The 24,936-nt window shown below is 36.6% G+C and overlaps 2 protein-coding genes across 3 annotated transcripts in view; one reads left to right on the forward strand and one right to left on the reverse strand.

Moving 5' to 3' along the window:
• Positions 1-3,337: 3,337 nt before the first annotated feature.
• Positions 3,338-20,396, reverse strand: mtmr7b (myotubularin related protein 7b). 2 transcript variants are annotated; one of them, XM_079813644.1, is made up of 14 exons: positions 20,118-20,396; positions 19,392-19,511; positions 18,973-19,135; positions 17,186-17,343; positions 16,412-16,540; positions 16,166-16,300; positions 14,585-14,717; positions 14,374-14,483; positions 14,069-14,194; positions 13,900-13,949; positions 9,918-10,118; positions 7,307-7,441; positions 4,854-4,977; positions 3,338-4,607 (listed from the first exon to the last, which is right to left on the reverse strand). In XM_079813644.1, the coding sequence occupies exons 1-14, from the start codon at positions 20,139-20,141 to the stop codon at positions 4,308-4,310; spliced, it is 1,908 nt and encodes a 635-aa protein (XP_079669770.1). In that variant the 5' UTR covers positions 20,142-20,396; the 3' UTR covers positions 3,338-4,307. The 2 variants fall into 2 exon arrangements, with proteins under 2 accessions (XP_079669770.1, XP_079669771.1); XM_079813645.1 differs by having other exon boundaries at positions 4,826-4,977.
• Positions 20,397-24,894: 4,498 nt separating this feature from the next.
• mtus1b (microtubule associated tumor suppressor 1b) overlaps positions 24,895-24,936 on the forward strand; it is a 70,993-nt gene continuing 70,951 nt past the window's right edge. The window contains exon 1 of the mRNA XM_079813570.1: positions 24,895-24,929. The gene's annotated coding sequence lies outside the window, so the exon portion shown is untranslated. The remainder of the gene's footprint in view (positions 24,930-24,936) is intronic.

The following is a 24,936-nucleotide window of genomic DNA, read 5'->3' on the forward strand; positions in this document are numbered from 1 at the left end:
CATTTTTTTAAAGAGTAGTTAATCTCAGGATCAAAACAGAGACAAAAAGGAGCAGAAACAAGCGGTAAAAGCATTGCTTATGCACGTTGCAATCGTCATGGGCGTCACTAGGTACTTTTTAGGGGGGGCTTTAGCCTGTCCAGCCCCCCTAAAAAAATGTGTGATTAACCATTCAAACATATGAAACTGGCGAGAGGCTTCGGCTTCGTCCCGTCTTTTAATCAGCGTGTTCTTCAATCCACTGTGGCAGCAGAGGTGTGTGCGTTGATCTGAGCCTCATTGGTCTGTCACCGCTCGTCAATGTCAAAATATTTGAGAAAACCAATCAAATCAGAGTAGGCGGCCTTTATGTAAGCACAGAAGCTGCAGTGGCTGAGCGCAAATTTTAGCAGCAGGACTCGACGTCAAGTGCAAGATATGTAGCTAAACTAAACGTTTCGTATTTGACAGCTGCTTCTTTAAGTCAGAAATGTTAAACAAATGACAAAAATATTCAGGCAAATTAATAAACTTTTGTCTAATTTTGCCATTTTGATTTGAAATAGGCCTATGTAATGTCATTTATAATTTAATTAACAAACAAGAAATATCAACAAAGTAATATTAGTAATCAATGTGTGCATATTGTAAATTTAATAATTCCATGTGGAGCTCTCAGTAAATAAAAAAGCCCAACTTTTTTCAGCCTGTATTGGGCATAAGATTAGTAATGAATGTGGGCATATTGTAAATTTAATAATTCCATGTGGAGCTCTCAGTAAATAAAAAAGCCCAACTTTTTTCAGCCTGTATTGGGCATAAGATTAGTAATGAATGTGGGCATATTGTAAATTTAATAATTCCATGTGGAGCTCTCAGTAAATAAAAAAGCCCAACTTTTTTCAGCCTGTATTGGGCATAAGATTAGTAATGAATGTGGGCATATTGTGAATTAATTTAATATATTTAGTTACCTAGCTTTCCTGTTAGCCTTCAGTAAATTAACATGTCTACAAAATTATTCATAAAACATATAAATATCAGTTAAACATATGTTTACTTTCTTCACTGACAAAAATGGAAAAACTTTATCAGTCATATCTGCCCACTGACATGGTTTTCAAGCTATTGTTATCTAATTTTTTGGCGTTCAGAACATTTTAAAATGGACACGTAGATCATAAAAATCAACATTTTCTCGAGGGGCCATGCCCCCTAAACCTCACATTTGGGATCTCAGTGATCATAAACCTGCCTACTTTGTTTGATTAAGGGATGTAAAATATGGTCATGCAGAATGAGGCTTTAATATTTGCTTTATAGGTATAAGTAATAATAAATGGCCAATATCCTAATATGCATACTAATAAGCTACTAGTTAAAAGTGAGAATTTGACCCTATACTAAAGTCTTACCAAATTTTTTTCATTTTCGCAGAGAATTTGGCGATTTATGTCACAATGTTGCTCTTTTATGAAACTTACATTGAAGTGTTGATAAAATGCATGAAGCTAGAATAAAATGTTTTTTTTTTTTTTTTTTTTTAAAGCAGAGGCTGTTATTTCTTTTGCTATACAGGGAGTGCAGAATTATTAGGCACGTTGATTTTCTGATCATATTTTTTTTCCAGGCACATTTGACCAATTCCAAACCACAGTAATCCTAATAACTACTATTGATTTAGTATTTAATAATGTATAAGTGATATATAATTGTTCATGAAGGCTGGAAATGAAAATCACCTTATATTCAGGTGTGCAGAATTATTAGGCATGTTTTCTTTTACAGATAAATTGAGCCAAAAAAGAGATTTAACTCAGACTGAAAAGTCAAAAAGTATTAAATGCCCATGAGAAGGATGCAATACTAATGCAATACTAGACATTGCAGTTAAGGCATGACCATTGGACAGTGAAATGCTCGTTGGGTCAGCAGGATCTGACAAAAACAGGTGGTGAAGAAAAGACACCTGTTAACTGCAAAATAATTAAGGTGAAGAATTAAGGGTGAAACCATCAGGAACCCTTTAGTCTCCAGCGCCACCATTTTCCAAAGCTGCAACCTACCTAGAGTCTCCAGAAGTGCAAGGTGTCAGGATCTCAGAGACTTCAGTTAGGTAAAGAATCCTAAAAAATGACCCCCACTAGATAAGAATCACAAGCTGAAGTGTTGTAAAATACATGAAGAAGGTTTTTTGATAGGCTTTATGGACAGATAGGTTGAGAGTGACTCTTGAAGGACCAGCACCACATCCTCTAGTACCACTGTTTGAAGAATTCATCTTCCAGAATCTGGCAGTACGTTTTGGGAGTTCATTTTAGTCCATCCTGAAGTCCGTTTTGCAGAGATGGACTAAAAATGAACTCCCAAAACGTACTGCCAGATTCTGGAAGATGAATTCTTCAAACAGTGGTACTAGAGGATGTGGTGCTGGTCCTTCAAGAGTCACTCTCAACCTATCTGTCCATAAAGCCTATAAAAAAAAACCTTCTTCATGTATTTTACAACACTTCAGCTTGTGATTCTTATCTAGTGGGGGGTCATTTTTTAGGATTCTTTACCTAACTGAAGTCTCTGAGATCCTGACACCTTGCACTTCTGGAGACTCCAGGTAGGTTGCAGCTTTGGAAAATGGTGGCGCTGGAGACTAAAGGGTTCCTGATGGTTTCACCCTTAATTCTTCACCTTAATTCTTAATTCTTTTGCAGTTAACAGGTGTCTTTTCTCCGCCACATGTTTTTGTCTGACCCAGCTGACCCAACAAGCATTTCACTGTCCAATGGTCATGCCTTAACTGCAATGTCTAGTATTGCATTAGTATTGCACCCTTCTCATGGGCATTTAATACTTTTTGACTTTTCAGTCTGAGTTAAATCTCTTTTTTGGCTCAATTTATCTGTAAAAGAAAACATGCCTAATAATTCTGCACACCTGAATATAAGGTGATTTTCATTTCCAGCCTTCATGAACAATTATATATCACTTATACATTATTAAATACTAAATCAATAGTAGTTATTAGGATTACTGTGGTTTGGAAATGGTCAAATGTGCCTGGAAAAAAAATATGATCAGAAAATCAACGTGCCTAATAATTCTGCACTCCCTGTATGTTCAGATATTCATACAACCCGTTTTTCTGGGGCAATGACATTTTTGTGAAAATGATCAAAAAAGCTGGCGGTGACTGGCAATTTATTTTTGGTCCCCATGCTGGTGGGGAAAGAGTTAATGCCGCTAATTACTCATTTCACTATAACGTTCATCAAAGAATGACTATAACTTGAGCTCAAGTACCCAGATTCATGTAACACACCATTTAGCACTAGCATTCTCAGTAAAAATTGGCTCCAGATATGCTGTTTGGCAAACACTTTATTGAGTGCATTTGCCCTATATTCATATGTTCCAGACAAAACCTACTGGTACAGCTGAAAAGTTAATCACATGGATGTGTGAGGGATTGATTGTCTATTTGTCAGAGAATGACTACAGTTACTGAAATGGGAAGTAAATGTAATGTGGGTGACAGTTCTTGTTTTCACATATACAGCAAATTCTCACTATTTCTATTTAAGAGTTCCTAGTATGAATACAAATGAAATGCGCAGGTGGGAATCTGATGGTCTTGATAGCTACAGTCCAATTTCCATGAAGATATGAGCTATGTTTGGAATGCAAAACTAGCGTACTCTATACCGCCTGCTGTATGTAGTAAGTAGAAAGCATTATAAAATGCAGTACATTTCAAACAACAGTATGCTACTCTACGGTCATCTAGCATATGGTGAAATGAAACAGTTGCGACATTTCTCAAACAAATAATAAAAAAATATTGGTAATCAAGAACGATCGGGAAAAAAATTGTTTATGCAATGCTTTGTGGGACACGGTGTTTTAAGCAGTGTGTATTTTGGCAAATGCACTGTAGTATGTATTCTGGGTATCTGATATATGTTCTGTGTATTAGTATGAGTAGTATGGTAATATGCTGTTTCGAACATAGTTAAAATGTCTGGAAAATGTCAAGACAAAAAAAATGACTTGAAGAATCAGACAGCGAAATATACACAGTCAAACCAAAGCTTAAAATACTAAACGGGAAATAACTTTACTATAATGGAATATGGTCTTATTGCCAGACTCTTGGATATTGTGCACATACTTAAATATAAATTCACACAGATTAAAAAAAATAAAAATTTAAAACAAATAAAATAACATTAAAAATACAACATAGTTCCCAGATTGATACCGGTTACTGTGCTTGTATCCCCCATTGTCACCAGTTCTGTTTTAGTTCAGGCGTTTGTTTTGAGCACCTCGTCCTAATCGGGGTCCTTAGCGTCATCTCCAGCACTGGAGGAGTGGCTACTGAGGTCAGCCACGCCCGATTCAAAATCACTGCAGGTTGAAAGGTCATCAGGGTCACCGCTCTTAGGTTGGGCTGCTAGCTCTAGTGGCAGTGTGAAGGAAGGAGTGTGTTTCTCGCTTCTCGGGGTGGTGAAATAGTCCAGTGGGCTGCCGAGTTCACACTCGCTTGGAATTGGCCGGCGGGCCCGTTCAGACAACTTCTTGGTCTTCTTCCTGTCCCCTGAAGTCGTCTTCTCCTTCAGCTCGGCAAGTCTCTGTTTAAGTGAGGGAGTTTGAAGATGCCAATTTTACATCAGTGCAGCAGATAAAAGGAACACATTCAATTCTAATGGACTGTTTGAAATGGAACACTAGCATACTGTAATGTGTAATATCAGAATGAATCCCATCCCAGAGAGGGCGATGGCTACTTGGTGATGCGTTTTCAAATGCTTATGATACATATGTGATATTTATGCATGCATGTGTATGCCTTGTCCAGCGTCCGTCTCCCGTGGTACCTCCTGGTGGGTGCTAAGCTCCTCCTCCAATTGCTGTGACTCCTCCCTTACTGCGTTCAGGCAATCGGCTGGAGACTGTAAAGCCACACTTTTCTCTGCACGGCCGTACATCCCCTTCCAAAACCTAGATCATAATTTTTAATTGATTAATAAAAAAATAAAAATAAAAAAAACATTTTATTCACTTAGCAAGAACATAATGCCTTTGTCTTGGTCACACAGAGTCCCGCGTTTTAAAATGTTAATGCCATTGTTGCACATGCATTTTTATTTAAAGGTGCACTGTGTAAATTTTAGCGGCATCTAGTGGTGAAGTTGCGAATCGCAACCGCCCACCGATCACCCTCCCTTTCGAAACACAGAGAAGCTACGGTGGCCGACACAGGACAAAGATCGTCGTCGTCTGAGACAGCAGGGAGTAGCTAGCGCTCTGTAGAGCAGTTTGTCCGTTTAGGGCTACTGTAGAAACATGGCGACGCAAAAAGGCAATTTTACTGTAAGGGGACCGGTGTATATGTACATATACATTCTATATGTAAATAGAAATGGCTCATTCTAAGGTAATAAAAACAGAACGGCACATTATGTAAGGTACTTTATACACCACTGCTGAAAACAGTTATATATATTATATTGCATTTCTGTCAATAGATCCTCATAAATATTACACACTGCACCTTTAAATTTGTAAGCATATTCATTGATTCTTCAGCCACGTAAAATTGTGACGTAAAATTGTAGGCCAAAAAGCGGAAACAAGATAGCATTTTAGCATTTCCGGTTCCATCGTCCCTAAGTCTATGTTTTTTTTTAAAATTGGATTTTGGTTAAATGGCTGAAATAAGGTCTGTGGAGAACCCAAGCTCAAGACACTTTCACATTTTATTCTACGACATAAAATACACCAGTATTACCCCACTCATGATTTTTTGAAGCTGTTACGCGTCTTGAAATGTGGCTAAATGGGACTACAGAGGCTATCCGGGACATTAAATGTGGTCACGCCGAACAGGTAAGCTCAGTCCAGTTTAACAGCCTCATTATGCTTATACTAGTTTATAAGAGCACAATTATAACTCAGACTTTTTGAGAACATGTTTTTAGATAAAAACTGAACTGTTGTAAGATGCTTAGTGATGGTGATGTTGAAGTCATGGGACAGTGGTGTAATTTTGCTTATAGCCTACCTTTAGCTTTTTTCTTCTGGCGACTGCATTTAGGCTTCAAAATTAATAAAAGTTGTGTTCATCTGTGAAAATTATCTTGATCACAGAGCTTGTTTATTTGCGATAATCCAAATGCATATGGGACAATCCTATTGGTTTTTTGTCAAGGGAACCAGTGTGATGCCAACTGCCGATTGGCCTACAAAGTGACATCATACTTGCAGACTATGGGGCCCCATCAACTGCTTGGTTACCCATATTCTTCAAAATATAATTTTAAATATACATGCGTGTGTGTGTGTTTTGTGTATATATTTAGTAATATTTAGCTTTAATTTATTTAGTTTTAGTTGCCAATGAAATATTTTAAAAAAATTACGTTTAAGTTTATCATATAATATTTTTATGTTCTCTACGCTTTATTTCAATTAATGAAAATTATTTTGAATTTGGAAATGTATTTATGTTTTGGTGAGGAAAAAAGCAGCATGGGAAAATTAGAGACACTAAATTGTCTGTAGATGTGGATGAATGTAGATGTATGGATGAATATCTATTAAGCTATTTAGTTTTGTACCTAATATTTAAATAACATTTTAATTTTATGTGATTCATTTATTTGAAGTAAATAATTAGGAAATTAGATGTTTTATTCAAATCTGTTAAGTAGAAGTTAGTCTAAAGTCAAATTCACCAATAAGAATAATACAATGGTTGGCATAAGCTTTGTCCTCTGCTGTTTTTACTAAGTAAAACTGGTTTATATCTACTGTCACACTGTGCCTCCAGGTAACATACCTAAAAAGCCCGTCATTTATTTTTTCTGAAACTCCCCTTTTCTCTCTTCCTCAAACACTACTGAAAGTCCCTTGAGGAGGCTTTTTGATCAAGAACATGGATGTTATTTGTTAAACTCTCATTCTATAAGCACCTTAGGATTGGATTAGCCTAAATTAAAACACCCTAGTAAATTACATCAAAAAGTAGCACTTACCCAAAATACACTAAAGTGCCTTGGTGTAAAAAATTAACAAGTTTATTTTCCCCCTTTAATTCTTATTTAAAGAAATCCAACACCCTTTTCTATTGCTACATTGGCTGAAAAAATGTGTCACTGCAAGCTATTTTGTGTCCAGTATAGTTTCATTTCTCATTCTTACAGTATGGAGCTGTCATCTCTCAGCCAAATTAGAAGAAAGCACGACTATTGTATAACTTAAGGGGACATTAAAAAAGTTTATATGATTGTTTAAAGGCATCAGGGCCATTCAAATCATGTTGACTTACTTGAAGCAGTAGGCAGTGGTGAGAGGTTTCAGAACACCCTGTGTTTGGCTGTGGTCTGTCCTGAACAGAGGGTTTGTGTATTCGGCCCGGTTCTCCCACAGGTGTGGCCACAAGGAGTGTGTTCGCTCTTGTAACCTGTATAGTGTACAAAGAAGGAGATTGACTGAGTAAACTAGCACATGAAGGTAATGAAACCAAGCTGATCCAACAGTTAGAATACCTTTTGTTTGAAAATCGATTCTATATCAAGGGCTTACCACAACCATGAAAAAAAAAAAAAAAATCTCAACCTCAGTTTTTTGATTGCTGAAGTTGTAAACTCTATTGTCATCAGTAAAGCGTTTTGAATATGGAACTCCTTTTTTGAAGAAGTACTGGCATGTTTGTTTAGTCAGCTTTGCAGTTTATTCTGGCCCTTTAGACAGGAAGAAAATCTAAACAATAGGGCTGTGCGATATTGAAGAAAAATGTGATATCCTTGTTAAATAATGCGATATTCAATATGTGATACGATATTGCTTTAAGTGTATAAAATCTATTTCATTCCCCAACTGAAATCTTTCACTTAAAGCATAACCGACTGGGTTTACATGAATACTCATCAAGACATAACTGTGTGTGTATTTGACTGTTCGAGAGTGTAACAAGACATGAAAAAAAAGAATGGCTTGTTTCGGTGTGTGTGTCAGACAGCAGACAGCACGAGACTGCAAGGAGTTGTTTTTCGCAAGTTATTGCATTTAATAACTCTTTTTAACATCAAGCATAAGTAACAGTCATGTGCTCAGTCTATTCTCTGCTATCTGCATCAACCTAAAACATACTTTTCACAATGATGAAGTTGCCTATTAAAATCATTCAGATATTGCGTGCCCTAGCGATATTCATATTGCGATATGTACATTTGTGATATTTCGATAATTTCGATATATTGCGCAGCCCTACTAAACAACATATAAAGGGATGAACCATAATTCTTGTTTTGCTCATTTCACAGAGAGCTTCTCAGTCTGGCCTCCACACCACGCAGACATCTGGCCTAGTTTTTGGTGTGTTCCACACCGTTGGCACTAGCCAGACCCCCATTGGTAGCTTTTCGGCAGATTGAGCATGTTGTATTGGCGGCGCCCATCTGCGATCACTCTTAATAGCTTTTCAGCTTAGTGAACCCGTGGTCTCAGCTTTGTAACATTTATTCAGCTACACCAGCTCAGTTTTGGTTAACCCTAACCCTTGAGAACCTTATGGCTATGCTAGTTCACCAGTAGACCAGCACTATACCAGATCCAACCAGCCTGGACCAACATATTCTGGTTTAAGATGGATTTTTTAGCAGGGTACTACTTCCAGGTTCTAAAGTGTGCATCTGATGAACACTGTACCATCCCATGAGATCACAGGAGAAGAGTTGTGAATAGCAAACAGGGGTCACATAGCAGTGACAACATAACGGATGTAGTATATTCAAATTTAATTCATACCACCCATTTTCACACTATTACAGAACATCCATTTTAACAGTCGCAAAAGTACATATTAGGCAATACACGATTTTGGGCGCAGCATTTGTTTACAGTTTGTGTATAGCCACAGTCCTAGATCTTCCAGTATCCCATTTTGATTGACAAATACAGACCACTGCCACCTGCTGGTATGGAGAGTTGTTTCCTCTCACGCAGATGCAATATGTACATAGTCGTTGGCCATTGGCTGCAGTCTTTGCAATGTTCAAACACAAGGGCTGCGTCCAAAATCGCATACTCTCTTGAATAGGGACTTATTTTGAATAAGTAATTCCTACACGACCACTAAAAAAAGTATGTTCTATATAGTATGAATGTGTGTGTTACGATTGTAATCTGAACATAATACATTTGCCAAGTTGTCTTTATGATGTAACCTACTAGCATTAGTTACGTTGCTTCCCTGCCATTCATAAATCCTCTCCCGTGGCCTCATGGGATACTAGTAAAGTGTCTATCGTATGCACACTTCAGAATCTCGCCGGAAGAAGGTCGTCATCTGGGTACTTTTTGCCAACTCTTTTATACTGTGAATTCATTCGGACATACTTCTTTCTCACATACTGTTTTTCGCCTACTACTGTATATAATGGGAAAGTATGCGATTTTGGATGCAGCCAAGTTTTTGGTCCAGACGCAAGCGACATGAGTTCAAACCACAGTCACTACTAGTTCTTTGATCCACAGTCGCTACTAGTTCTTTGATCTTGGTTTGTTGTGTCTGGGCCTTTAGGAGCCGTCATAATATCAATCCGGCACCCGTTCATAAAAACCTGTGCACCTGGACTCACAAACGCTACGTAGCAATGGCATCTGTTTGGATCCTGCCATTTTTGGGCAATTTGCCAGTAAACAGACTGTGGGCATCTATACTAGTACATCTATAACTATCACAGTTCTAAAAGTAATACATTTCTGTCAAAGCTGTGACCTAGCTGTTAGCCTACAGGCTCTGACACGTTGAGCCGCAAGTGCTCCTGCAGCTGGTGCGAGTACAAGTCTGACAAATTTTGCTGGTCCTGTTCGCCCCTCTTCTCTTGTCCTACTAAACATCCTTAAAAGTGGCAAAATGTGGTTGGTGTTCTTACTTCAAGTAACTCCTTTCTTTCTGGCAATTGCCGATGAAGTTCCCGTACTGGCAGGAGTAGATGTGAGTGTGTAGCTGTATGAGGAATCGCTCATTGAACTCAAACGCACAGGGGAACTGCTGCATCAGCTGCCACACACACTCCAGAAACTGGTCCATAACTGGGGAAACCTCCTTAGGGTCACCGTCAAGATGAGCGTACCTGATTGTAGAAGATTTTATGGTAACACTTTATAACGACAGTCCACTTTTGACATTCTACTAACTATAAGTAATTTTGCAACTACCAGTCATTAGAGTATTTGTAGACTGTCACTATTTTAATGGTCCCAACAGACATTCTACTGAATACAAGTAACTTTGCAAGTACATGTCAACTTATTCGGACAAACTTTATATAAGGTGGCCTTAACTACTATGTACTAACATTTTTATTAATCGTTTGATACAATGCACTTATTGTGTACATACATGTTTTTACAATGTACTTACATTTTAAAAAATACCTGCATGTAATAACATCTGTAATTAAATTTCTGTAGTTACATTTGTAATTACACAGTTGACACTTCCCTTATACTTAACCCTACCCTTAAACTTACCCATAGCACCACACCTCTCCCTAACCCTACCCGTATCCCACCTCAAGATCAGAAAAAGTTTTTTGCAATACAATTTGAACACAAATTGTACATTGTACTTATTTTTTGATGAAAGTACATAGTACTTAATGCCACCTAATATAAAGTGGGGCCACTTATTCTACTAACCTGAACCCTAACCTAACAGTCTACTAATACACTAATGCGAGTTAGTTGACATGTAGTTGCAAAGTTACTTATGGTTAGTAGAATATCTGAAGTGTAACCTATTATATTAATAAATAAAGATGAAATGTAATTAAATAGTAGAAGTAAGGCCGCTTGTCCACCAAAGCATTTTTAGCCATGTGAAAACGCTAGGCGCTCTGCTGAAAACGTTCGTTTTTTTCTTCTTCCAGTTGACACTCTTTGCTTGTTATGATACAGAATATCCGCAGAAGTGTTAGTTGACAAAATTAAATTTCACAGATAGTTTCTGTATTGATTCTATATAAAAATGCAGATACAAATGTAAAGTATTTGCTCTGGCTCTTGTTTTAAATGATTTTGTTCCATTATTATGCTGCTTGTTGTCATCTAGCGACGTTGTACAAGCCGAATGTGGCGGTTTGTCGTGCTGACTAACTCATTGTCCCGCCCCTCCTCCACTGTGATTGGACGGCTGGGTGAAAAGGGACAGTGATGAGCGCTGCGTTTTACTCAAAGTTGAATATTCTTCAACTCTCAGCAAGCAGTAAAACACTCAGAGCACTCAATGCTTGAGCACGAAATAGATGCTCAGCGCCTCGTTACATTGTGGCATTTTAAAAATGCGTGAAAAAATGCTTTGGTGGACACACGGCCTAATGATATACTTCCTCTTTCAAAAATGATGTCATCATTTATCCTTATTTAATTCCAAACTTTCCTTTTCTCAGATTTCATACGCACTTTTACATATTTCACATCGGTGCGTCATACTACAAAACAAGAAAGGACCAGTGGTGTTGCCAAATTTAAATATGTGCATATACAAACTACATTTCATCTGTAAATATCAACGTAAACATTAAAAAAATCGTATGACTTCAGAAGACTATGTCATTTGTTGAAGAGTTGTATAAACCACATTATTTATGCCTATACATTTTTTGCCTATGGGCATGTAAGCTTTTGCTATAAAATGGGAACATTCTTTAAAAATACATATATTTTGTGTCATAAGAAAATTTTTATTTTTTGGTAAACAGACCATGTAGCATTTCATGCTTAGATCGTAGAGGCTCAGCTAAAGCTTAGAGACACAAAGTCTTAACAGATACTGTGACTAAACCATGAGTCATGCAGTATACAGTTGTGGATTGAGTAATGAGGCCTTTCTGGTTTCACATGTTATCCATGCACAACAAAAACAGTAGAGGAGATTCACAGAAAGCTGTTCTTCAATTCAATCATGCCATTCAATGAATACAAAAAAAACAACATATGTGACCCGTGCCGGCAAAATGAGTCGGAATGGGCAAATTTTCAAAAATGACTTTTTATTTTCACATTCACTAAAAAAACCTTCAAAATGGTGTATGATTTTTTTGAATCGGACAAAAAAGGTCTGTTTAAAGTCGTTAGAGTCAGCATTGTCAATTTTATGAAAGGATCCAAAACAAAAAATGACCTATTAACCATACCTTAAAATCCCTAGTAATAACACCAAATTTGACACACACCAAGTCAACACCAAATATCTATAAGAAAACAATTTATGTATACTGTGTGTGTGTATAATATATATAACTTTTTCCATGATACACTCTGGTGCTATATGGCACTAAAAGTGGTTCTTGGCTCATAATCATAGGGGAACCACTTTTGGTGCTATATATCACCATATCTTAAAGGGTTAGTTCACCCAAAAATGAAAATTCTGTCATTAATTACTTACCCTCATGTCGTTCGACACCCGTCAGACCTCTGTTCATCTTCGGAACAGAAATTAAGATATTTTAGTTGAAATCTGATGCCTCTGAAAGTCCTCCATTGGCTCAATGGTACTCTACACTCTCAAGACCCTTAAAAGGTACTAAAGACGTCGTTACAAAGTCCATCTCACTACAGTGGTTCTAAAATAACTTTATGAATCGGCGACAATAGTTTTTGTGCGCAAAAAACCCCTAAATAACGACTTACATAGTGATGACGATTTCAAAACAAAGCATCATGAAGCTTCGAAGCGTTATGAATCACTGAGCCGAATGATGATTCGGATCGCGTGTCAAACCGCCAAACTGCTGAAATTTGGCGATTCAAACCGCTGAATCGACTCAGTGATTCATAACGCTTCGAAGCTTCATGATGCTTTGTTTTGAAATCGTCATCACTATGTAAGTCGTCATTTAGGGGGTTTTTTTGCACACAAAAACTATTGTCGCCGATTCATAAAGTTATTTTAGAACCACTGTAGTGAGATGGACTTTGTAACGACGTCTTTAGTACCTTTTAAGGGTCTTGAGAGTGTAGAGTACCATTGAGCCAATGGAGGACTTTCAGAGGCATCAGATTTCAACTAAAATATCTTAATTTCTGTTCCGAAGATGAACGGAGGTCTGACGGGTGTCGAACGACATGAGGGTAAGTAATTAATGACAGAATTTTCATTTTTGGGTGAACTAACCCTTTAACATGTTCAGTATATGGTAGCGGTGCTATATAGCACCTCAGTCAGCGGTGCTATATAGCACCTCAGCCAAAGAACCGGTGAAGAACCACTGAAGCACCAAGATTTGGTGCTATACAGCACTTAAAGTGGTTCTCCTATGATTACGAGCCAAAGAACCACTTTTAGTGTCATATAGCACAATTTTTTTAGTGTACCACAATTGTTTGATTAACATTAATGAAACACACAGCCTGTATATTAAGACCTACTGTATACAGTATATTGTTTATAATAATGTAACATCAGATGTTTTTCCCAAACAGTTAACCAAACGTTCACTTAAGACATAACAGATAATGATTGCGTGAATACTAGCCAAGACAGATATTTTGAAGTACTGTAGTTCTGTGTATATGGGGATTGTGCTCAGTCTGAGGGGTCTTTGTGCGCACGTGTTGGATCTGTCAGTCAGCACGAGTAAGATCGTTTTCACAGACAAAGAAAAGGTACTCTTCTCTGAAAACGTACAAATAAAGATACTTTTAGATGTTTAATTGCTATTTGGAGACAAGGGCTTAATTAACTCATTTTCTGTGAAAACCTCAAAATCGATCAAAACCTACATTTTTCACTTGTTTTGCCAGTAGTTTCAAATTATCCTGTGCGCATTCCGACTCCTTTTGCCAGCACTCGTCACACATGTCCAATGTCAGTCCAGAAACATGTAAATTCAAATGAGAAAAACAAACCTGTGGGAAAACTTGTGTCCAAATGACACCCAGTCCTTTTCAATCAGAACCTATAAAAGAAGAAAACTTGTGTTTAAATACTGGCAAAATTTTTTTTTTTTTTACAAATTTAGTCTTTATAGATGATGTAAGACTAGCACTGTTTTGAAAATTAAGTTGTTATTATTACCATCAGTCCCTTGATAGTCCTGTAGTATGAATCTAGTAGTACACTAGCCACCGAACAGGCCTGAGCTGTTCTGTCCCATCCGTCTGAACAGTGCACTAGAACACTCACTCCATCCTCCGCCACTGCCTGTGGACACACATGAACAGAATAATACATGTGATTAATAATCATATGCTCTTCGTACTTAGGTTTTCTAATTAGGTATTACCATTCCATTTTTGTTGTAAATGTTACCACATTTTTCTTTAACCAGAATTAAACCAGACATAAATTATCTTTATAAACTTTGTAAAAAAATATATTGCCTTTGCAATGAAGACTCCAGCATCTAGTATAGCTTTGATGTGTTTTAGCCACCCAGAGTTCTCCAGACCCCACAGGAAATCACTCATGGTGGGAGCCACGAGATCACCAACTGCAACAAAGAGACAGAAAAAGTGATTTTTCATATAGATAGCAAGTGATCACCAGACAGGTATGTGCTGGTATAAGAATAATAATGATTAATCTGTCTACCATCTATAAGCTTCTGTTGGCTGTTCCTCATGACATGGATGTTTTCTATGCCAATGAACTGCAGTTTTATGTTAGTGTAGTGGTCTTCATTCTCGTAGCCCTTCCCTGCAGCACGATTAGCCATGGCATTCAGCTGAAAGTAGTTAAAAACAGTTTTTCAAAAACACAATACTGCTAGTATTTATGATTATTTACACTATGGTACATTATGGAATTCTACTGGTATAGTTATGGTATGGTACATTATGATATAGTACATTACACTAATTTGGGGAGTGGGTGGAGCTTAAATGTCGCTATGCAAAAAACAAAAAAAACACAATTTCTTTAAGTTATATATACAAAGCCAAATATATTTCTGGATACAAATATCAATATACACGCATTCCCCGTCAGTGTAAAAAAAAAAAAAGTTGCCAGTCAACACCAACATTTTCATGGCCCCCAGAATATTTTATTCTATGAATATCTGAACATGCAATATATCAAAATAAAGAAAAGAGCCTGTGTTTTATTTTATTCTGGCTTAATGATTTTTTTTATCAACACTTGAATGTGGGTAAGTTTCATAAAAAACAATCTCTTATGCAAAAGCTGAGAAAATCAGGCTGTGGTCAAAGACTATGTATGGATCAAATTCAGAACGATGATCATCAACATCCCCAAAGCTTCACAGTCCTATAGCTTGTCCTGGGTTGACATTTCATTCATTAAAATTAGGCGGTTTTGATTTATATGCTGTTTAATGTTGATGAACGCACTATTTTGCATTTGCATATGCTTACATCTGTGATTGCTTGTTTCTGCTTCTTTTTCTCCTGTGTTTTGATTGGGAGATTCATTACTTTTTCAGAAGATGCATAATAGCGCCCTCTACTGTATAACAGTGAAAATACAGAAAGCCGGTTGGAAAATTCAGTCAATGGTGGGGAAAGAGTTAAACATAAAAAAAAAGGGGGGGGGGGGGGGGGGGGTTAATACTTTTATCTGGCAAAAATGCATTAAATTGGTCAATAGTAACCAGTAAAAACTTTTAAATTGTTACAAGGACAATTCCTTTTCTTTCTTTTTTAAATCCTGTCTTTTAAACTTTCTATTCATCAAATAATAAATGCATCACAGTTTCCACAAAAACATTAAGCAGCACAACCATTTTCAATTGTGATATACTAAGAAATGTAACTTGATCACCCAATCAGCATATAAAAATGATTTCTGAAGGATCATGTGACACTGAAAACTGGAGTAGTGATGCTGAAAATTGAGATTTTCTATCACAGAAATAAATTACATTTTTAAATATATTCTAATACAAAACATTTTTTTTTTAAATTGTAATATGTCAAAATTAAATGTTACTGTTTTAACTGATAAAAATAAATGCAGCATTTGAAAACATAAGACTTTTTTTTTTAAACATAAAAGAAAAGAAATCTTAGCCACCCAAACTTTTGAGTGGTAGAGTATTAAACAGACAGACAAACAGACATAGATAAAAAAAAACTTTCAAACTACCCCATCTAAATCTCAACAGCTTGTCCGTTTGTTTTTGTGTTTGTGTGTGTATGTGTGTGTTCTCACCTTTGGCCTTGTGTCCACCACATACATGTACTCGCTGACAGGGTTTGACTTCATAATGGCCTGCAGCATCTGCTCATCATCTGAGGAGCGTGCACTGAAACCAGAAAGAGGCTGACTGCTCCGACAGATTGACGCCTAGAAAAGCAATGGTGTGAGAATTTTAAAAGTGGGGAGGTGAAGACAACATAACATATTGGGTTTAGTGTAAAAAGTCAAAGCTTTTATCATCATTATTTTTGCACTTACACTGGTGTCTCTGTGGTAGTAGGAGAGAACAGGAAGTCGTCCTCGACTCCGGAACTTGGCACTGCCCACAATGACAGCAGGAGAGGCTGACTTTGGCACATACAGCTCCGACGGGTAAGAGTCACACAACTGCCAATCAAAATATTCAGATTACAACTGTTGTTTTACATTCCTAAGGTCAACAGTGGCCCTGTTTAAGAAACATTCCTGTGCTTATGCAAGGTCCTGTGCTTTGATTTTTTTATCAAAATATTATAATTTGCTCTGCCTCTGAGACCGTCAGCTCTGAACTTGCCAAGCAGTGATACATGCTTTTGTAGAAGCAGCATTTCAATTTTATTTTTTACATATCGTGTTTACTAGCCAAACCCCCAATGAAGAACTACCCATAATCCTAGTGAAAAATCCACCAATCAGAGGTGTCACTGTTAACATCATTAGCTTGATTAATACGAGATTCGGGATAGCTTTTATTTTCCACAGAAGAAAGCAAGCCATGGGTTTGAAACTACAAACAAAAATTACATTTTGGGCTAACTATACCTCATCAAGAGTACATAGTCTTCTACCCTTGTTCAGTTTTCATATACATCACAACCAGAAAAAAATCCACACATCATGTTTAATATTGGTTTTAGTAGTGTAATTTAAGGTACTGATAAAACCTTAAAATATATACCCATAAAACTCAAACACTGATCTCTGACATTTTGTGGAAAAGAAAATCATGTTTAATGACCCTGATGGTTAACAGGCATCTGAGCTCATACTGACTCTGTGCTCGTGATTGGCTGCTGTGACATGCCAGAGGTTACTGGGTATTCCCATTCGAATGAATTCAGCCTTCAGGTCGATGAAGGCCCAGGCCTTTTCCCTTAACTCTTTATCCAAGTTAGGGTTAAAAGAGAGGCAAAACAGCTCTCCATAGCGCTCTGCAAAAGAGAAAGAAAGACGCAAGTAAAAGTTAATGTGTGTGTGGGTCCCATGGTTGAAACTCACAAAGCTGTATAGAACTGTGCTCTGACATTGTCCACATTTCACAGACGGTGTATTTCATAATGCACTGTGAAGCAACAGATAAGATCTAGAATTGTCTAAGCAAAAAAGCCACAGTGTTCACTTTTCACAGAAGAAAATGCAAATGTACGGATCATTAACCATGCTTCGCCAAATCATATGTGAGTAAATTTGTTATATAACTTCCAAGGGAGGCACACAGCTGACAAGAAACTAGTTTAAACTATTTCTAATAAAATGTTTGTAATAGAAAAATACTGTAAAAATGCTACACTAAAAACCTGATTATTGGTTAACTGTAAATCACCTTACCATATACGGGGAAACACTGTAAATGGCTTAACATCACATTATATGTAACTTTAAATGTAAATAAACTGACATACTTGTGCTTTTTTGAAGTAGAAATAATTTACATTGAAAAACATTAAAAGGACATTTCCAGAAGTCTCAGTGACACATCACATATGATTATGTTTTATTTAACTATTTTTGTTTCTTCTTTTTGTCATCAGTAATGCAGATCAAGGAGTTTTGTGTTACATTTTCTATTACTTATTTGGAGTGTCTATTTACAACAAGTGCAAATAGCGCACCTTGTTTGCAAGTGCCATTTGCACTAGCTCCGCCCAACAATGCCTGGTTGAGCCACACAAGATTAAAAAAGACATGTTTCAACATCTTCAGTGGCGTAGTCAGTAGAGCATAAGGCTCATGGAGCTTGGTTTTGACGCGATTGACCCGGGTTCGAGTCCGCATCCATTTAATAATTTTAATAAATATAATAATTTACACTATGTTATTATTGTATCCTGTTAATGTACAACAATACTGAGGTGCAAATAGTTTGCATCTTCTAAATGAAAGTATAAATAGCATCTAATTTCTATTTACACATAAGAACTGCTACTTTTAAATGGCGTAAATTGAATATATCACCATTTCCACTTAGTCTAAATAGCATCTAATGTACTTAGTGCAAATAGCCGCTGCCTTATTTATTTATTTTAGTGTATTTACCTGATGGTGTTTTGTCTGTGTCTATGGCATCTGAGCACTGGCCATATGTCATGTGACTTTCTATTTTACCACCTATATTATTATGGTGATTATCAAAGCAGATTTTGTTCTTCAAGGAAATTAGTATATTTTATCATAACGTAATAAAATATACGGTTATAAGTTTTAAAATATACAAATCACCAATTTCCCAACCCATAACACCTGAAACATTGTCACCATATTCTTTACAGTGAATTTCTGGCAACCAAAGCTGCCAGTTTTTCTATACATATATTTTACTTGATCCACAAAACATACTTTCAAATCTTTAAAAAAAAAAACCTAGAAACTCCCTAATTTTAATACCAAACTAAACCCTAAAAGATGAATGAAAGCCAATATACATTCTGCGTAACCTATTCGGGGATGTTTTAAAAGAATATGAATATTTGAATTTTTTGCACCATGTTTAGCATTGCATTTTGTGAGGTACTTATAATAATTTATAGTACTTATAGTACTTAATATAATTTTTACGTCACCTGGGCGTGAAAGACGGGTGAGGGAAGCCAGCACATCAACACAGTCCTTCTCCAGTGGGATCAGCAGTCTGTAAACATGGAAGTTCTTACAGCGGATAATGAGAGGACTTCCTGATGGATTTGTCGGGAGTCTCTCCACATTACTCATCAAACTGTGCAGAACCTAGCGGAACAAAAGAGGTCTTTAGTGCCCGCACAACTCTGGAATCATATGTATATTTTTAGGACCTTTTTTTGTCTAGAAATTAACATATATAGCAGATAAAAAGCAGAATAAGGCGACAACAAATGCAGTTGATTATAGCAATTTATAGAAGACCAGTTAACATAGTGGATGATTTGTTTCATTGTGGTTTAAACAATTGGGGTCATTTTCAGGAGGAAGCTTGATGTCTGCATGGAAGGGTTTCGATTCCTACCCAGGTCTCTTTGCGGGCCTCCGAGTTCTCTACGAATATAGTGTGAGTAGAGGAGAGGTATAATGTTCCCACCATAGACTTCCTAGGGGTCAGTTTATCAAACATACGCACATTTTCCACCTGGAAAGCAACATATAATCATTTAAATGCTACAAACATTGTGATATACATTATATACTGTCAATTGAAAAAGAACATCCTACCCTAACCCTACCAAAAAATAGAATGGCTCAGAAGGTCATGCTAATTATTTTTTGCAATAATTACAATATTAATCATTTCTCCCACTTGACATATTCTAAAACCTTCATTTGATGAGGAAATGAGGCATAGCTAGGGCCAGATCATCTATGTACTTGTCCTAACCTGGATTAATTTGCCCTTGATTACATTAAAATAGTAAAATACCTTACTAAAGAGCATGCATTTAAAACTAAATGGCATCTGCGGACTCTCATGGTGCACCAGTGGTGCTCAGGCAGAACCATTATTCAGATCTTGTTACAATGCACTCGAATTGATGAAGGAAAATGGGGGATGCATTGTGGCCTATCATTGGGCTTGTTCTGTCAAACCATACATTTTACAAATTGATTTGGAAAACAATATTACGTTTTTTTTCCCAAAGCATATGCTATTCAAAATGAAAGAAATCGAGAGGATGAATGCTGCATTGTGAGATATAATTAAACACCGGGTCCGGGACATAAAGGACATCAGCAGTACCTTTGGTGTTCTGATGTGCTCCATTCTAGAGACGCCCGTCCAAATGATGCGCAGAAAATTAATCCCAACCGACCGGGGTAGCGGCTCTTTATCACGTCAGAAGAACAGAGCAAGGCGTCGCATGCTGGTTAAAACAATACCATTAGACAATGGGGTGGCCCGCTGGTAGTGTAATTCAAGCCATGGTTCTGGTCAAAGTGAGGAGATCCGCCGTGCGCTCAGACTGGTACACGGTGGACAACACAGAGCGCACACAGGCAATAGTACGAATCCTACTATGGCGACGGCTTGGTGATGGTGTATGAATATTACCTACTTTGTGTGACGTTAGTCCAATAATCCTCGCTGATTGGTTGAAATGCAGATAGGTGGGTGGGCTCTAGTCAGAGGGCGAATAAACGATTCTCGCTTTGAGGAGAGTGTGGTTTGTTATTATTTGCTACGTTACTGGCAGGGGCGGGTCTAGACAATTTTTCGTGGGGGGGCCAGGCTGGGGCACAGACTCAGAGAGGGGTGGCACATTTAAATACATGTAAACAGTGAACCAGTATAAATAGCCCTACACTGGAGGTAACAATACTGTATATTATTGATAACAAAACGTATTATAATGAGTGAAAAGGAATTAAAAATGAGCAACTTCAAATGTGATATGAAATAACAAATAACTCAACAGTAGTAGAAGAACATGGGTTGTAGTAAATGCAATGCAAGCATGATTTTTTCCATCATATTTAGTTGTAAACAAGATGGACCAACATTAGACAACAGTAGAAAGGCTTTTGAGCTCAACAAGAAGCTGTAGCAGTGTTTATTCATATTCATATTACATTATAAATATATTATTTTTGTTTCCCACAGGATTTTTTTAAGACTGTGCTGGGTAGACATTGGTCCCTCTAGGCTAGGGGTTGCTCCCCAAAAGAAAATTTTGTTCATTTTAAATTTAAATGCATAAATCTGGTGCATTTTGAGAGAAAAATTAAGTGACTAGATCCATAAAGAAATTTGTTTTTTGTAAACAATTTTGTACTTTAGTAGTAATTTATTTATTGGTTGCATAGATATGAATGGTGATGGTATAGGGCACATAAATGATAGTTCATAAATGGTAAAACATGGAGAGTATGCATTCAAACCATCAAAAAAATACAGTAAAAGAGGTTACCTTCGTTGAATTAACTTATTTCTAGAATAATTAGTGGGGGCCTGTAATACATATTTTTTATGTGAATATTTAGGCTATAGGGTCTAACTGTTCAAATTACTCATGGTTCAGTCTGTATGTGCTGTATTCAGGGAAAAAAGAACTACTGTCAAATAAAAATAAAGAAAATAAAAACAAATAATCTAACTATGCAAAAGCACAAATAAATACAATCAGAGCAAAGATACTCATAAAATAAACAGTGCTTTTCAGGTTTTTCTGGTAGGTCTAACATTAGTTCTCAGAAATGGAATATCAGTAATCAAATGTAAAATTACATTGCATATTTGACTGTATAAATTAAAGACTGTTATTAAAGTTATAAAAGCTAAAGCAGTGAGTGATTTACTTGTCTTTTGTAGTTTGATTAACATTAAAAACACAGACAGCAGGAATATTAGTTTGCTAGAATACTCAAGACGATCATGTTGACAATGTTTGTGTGAATTTGTCCGTTTAAGCGCAAGACTTTAAAGATAACTCAATATTTGCTCGAGACGCGAGTTTGCGCGCTTCGGATGAGCACAAACACACACACACACACACACACACACACACACACACACACACACACACACACACACACACACACACACACTTCTCACAGCGTGCACAACTTCTCATTCGCGTTTTCTAACTCCTGAATTGGCTTAGTTTTAGTTTATGTTTGTGCTCAAATGTTTTTTTATAAGCTTTAAAGTAGAGAAACCAACCACCGCACTTCGCCGTCCGTTTGCGCCCACTATTTACTCCGATAACAGCACGTCATGGTAGAGTGGTTCCTCCCCAGTGCGGAGGCGCTCCACAACAACAACAGGGCGAGGAGTACAGTGGCCACTTGCATGCATACAATAAAATATAAATAAACCAATGCTCTGTAAAATATTCGTTTTAGTTAAGAAAACCGCTGGAACTACTTGTAAAGAATTCAAACTGACAAGTCCAACAACATATTACCCTCCGACTCTGATGGGTGGGGGGGCACTTGGGGTGGCCAATTACATTTTGGGGGTGGCCCGTGCCACCCCTGGCCCCCCTCTGGCCCCGCCCCTGGTTACTGGACGCTTTAAGAAGGTAACCAAGCAATGTCATACAGAACTAGGCTATTTAATATTTCATGATCTAAATCCCTCGCTATAGTAGGATTCGTATTTCGCATTACCATGGATTATTTCACAAAAGCGCATGAGCAAACATCTCGTACGGTCTGTATCCCTTAAACGAAGACTATCGCCCGTGGAAATAATAAAGACTAGGGTCAAGAATATAGGTTATAGATGTATTTTAAGCGGCACTTTATGTAAGGTTCCGAATAAAGATCTGTATCTTTTTAATAGTTGTATTGATGGATGTTTATAATAGCTTTTCTATGATTTCAATGATTTACAGTGATTCGATCATTTAATTAAGATTTAGTTGATTTCCAGTCACAGGGTTACAATAGCTGAGACTGAGTCACACACGTCTTTTGTCTTTTATCATGTGATTTCAAGCACAGTATTTTGTGCTGTTTCATTTGTACATTTTGTAATAATGTCATATGCACCATGATATGTTGCACAATTTAACTGAAGTAATTTTACAGCGGCCTTTTATCATATGATGCATTTCCAACATTAATAGCTGCTTTAATTATATGATCACTCTTTTCATAGAAAAAAATACGATAAATACGTGATTACGATAAATGCAGACTGTAAAAATAAAAATAAAATAAAAAAATGTGATAAATGTTGTTGTTTCTGCGGATGCAAAATTTGTCCAGAAGGTGGCGATAAATTACAGCCGTGATCCTTACTTTTGAAAGCTCGATGGCAACGTTTTCCCTATTTCCACTTGCAAACTATTATTAAAAATACAATAATAGTTTTATTAATAGTAATAAAAGTACAGAATTTTGAGAATATATCATATCATCAACAGGAGGTGCTGGTCGTTTATAAGCAAAAGCTGTAACCTATTATTTTGGTTGAGTTTAAAACTTCACTGTTTTTATGATTCTGCACTCCAGTTTATCTGCCAGTCATATATCTTGGAAACCAGTTCTATTCCTCCTCCTGGTACAGCTTCGCAAACTGGGACGTATACACCAGGTTTATATAACTGACCTTCAGAATCTGGTATATCCATCTGTGTTGCTTATTTGTTGATTATTATTGATTCTGGGCGAGATTAAGTTGGGCTGTCATACTGTAATTATTTACGATTCAATAAACAGAGTAAAAAGAATAATTTCACCTTTTTCTATTTTTGACGTGTGGCACCTGATTTGACCAGGATGGGGATGGTTGGGATAAATATGTGTTCTGTCCGTCCTGACATGCTAATTTTATCATTATAACTAAGGTTGATATACAGGTATTTGTAAAAAAAAAAAAAAAAAAAAAAAAAACCTTTTTTTTTTATTCTCTATAGTAGCCTATATTATGAATTTTATATTTACTGTCACTCTATTAAAATATGCAGCTATCTGCAAAATAACCTAAATATTTTATTTAAAAAAATTGCAGAACAGGCTAGAAGAATGACCCAATTTATTAATCAAATGAAGTTGCATGTTATTTTAACTTTTGGATGTTTATATACATTTTTATTGTGCTCTATAGAGCAGGGTTTTTCAAACTTTATGATGCCAAGGACCCCCGAATATGATGAACCTTTTATGAGGGACCCCCTTCCTAAAATCCATCTTTATATTTTTATATATGAAAAAACATTTACAAATAGTAAGTGTGACATTATAAATACAACATATTGTTTCCAAATTTCCAAAACCTGAAGAAGAACATTTTTAGATAAAAAATTATTTGTATAAGCAACTTTCACAATAAATGTAAGCAGCTTGTGTATTGCGTCAAGAATACTGCCTTACAACCCCAGAGAGCAATATAAAGGGGACTATAGTGATATATACTCACTAAAGATACAAAGCAAACACAATTCTGGAAACTGTGTATACGGCAAGAGAGGGAGAGAAACATTAAGAAATGAAACAGTTTTGTAGAATTTATCCATTATCTTTTTATTACCTGAAATTTTCTGGGGACCCCTTAGAACCTTCTGGAGGACCCCTGGCCAGTTTGAAAACCCCTGCTCAGGATGTCTTAAAGTGACCCTGCATACCTATATACTCCTTCAGAGTCTGGCATATCCATCTGTGTTGCTTATTTGTTGATTGATTCCGATAAATGCTTAGTTGTGTATTTTCAACACCAACTTTTGGTCTTTTGGGGTTTTTTTTTTTTAAACAATTCTACGAATTGAGATACAACGAGATAATGATAACTGTGTACATTTTCTTTTTTTCACTGTATATAATTATATACTGATTTTGGTTTGTTTGTTTCTTTTATGAATATAAATTAATAAAGATGTTTACAGTAAATTTATTTGACATGTACAATAGTTTACAACAAATGTTTTACTGTGTGTTTTGTGGTATTACCAGTTTTAATTTTCACAGCAGACAGAGTGGGCGGGACTAACACGCTAGCGGTCATGTCATTTGCAGCAAATCGAAGAGCTCAACGGAGACAACGCGATTAATATTCATGAGCCCAACAGCCTGTCAGACAGACAGTACTGTATGTGAAGACTGTGAGGAGGTAAGAC

This window comes from Gobio gobio, assembly GCF_949357685.1.
Source record: "Gobio gobio genome assembly, chromosome: 3".
Lineage (NCBI taxonomy): Eukaryota > Metazoa > Chordata > Actinopteri > Cypriniformes > Gobionidae > Gobio > Gobio gobio.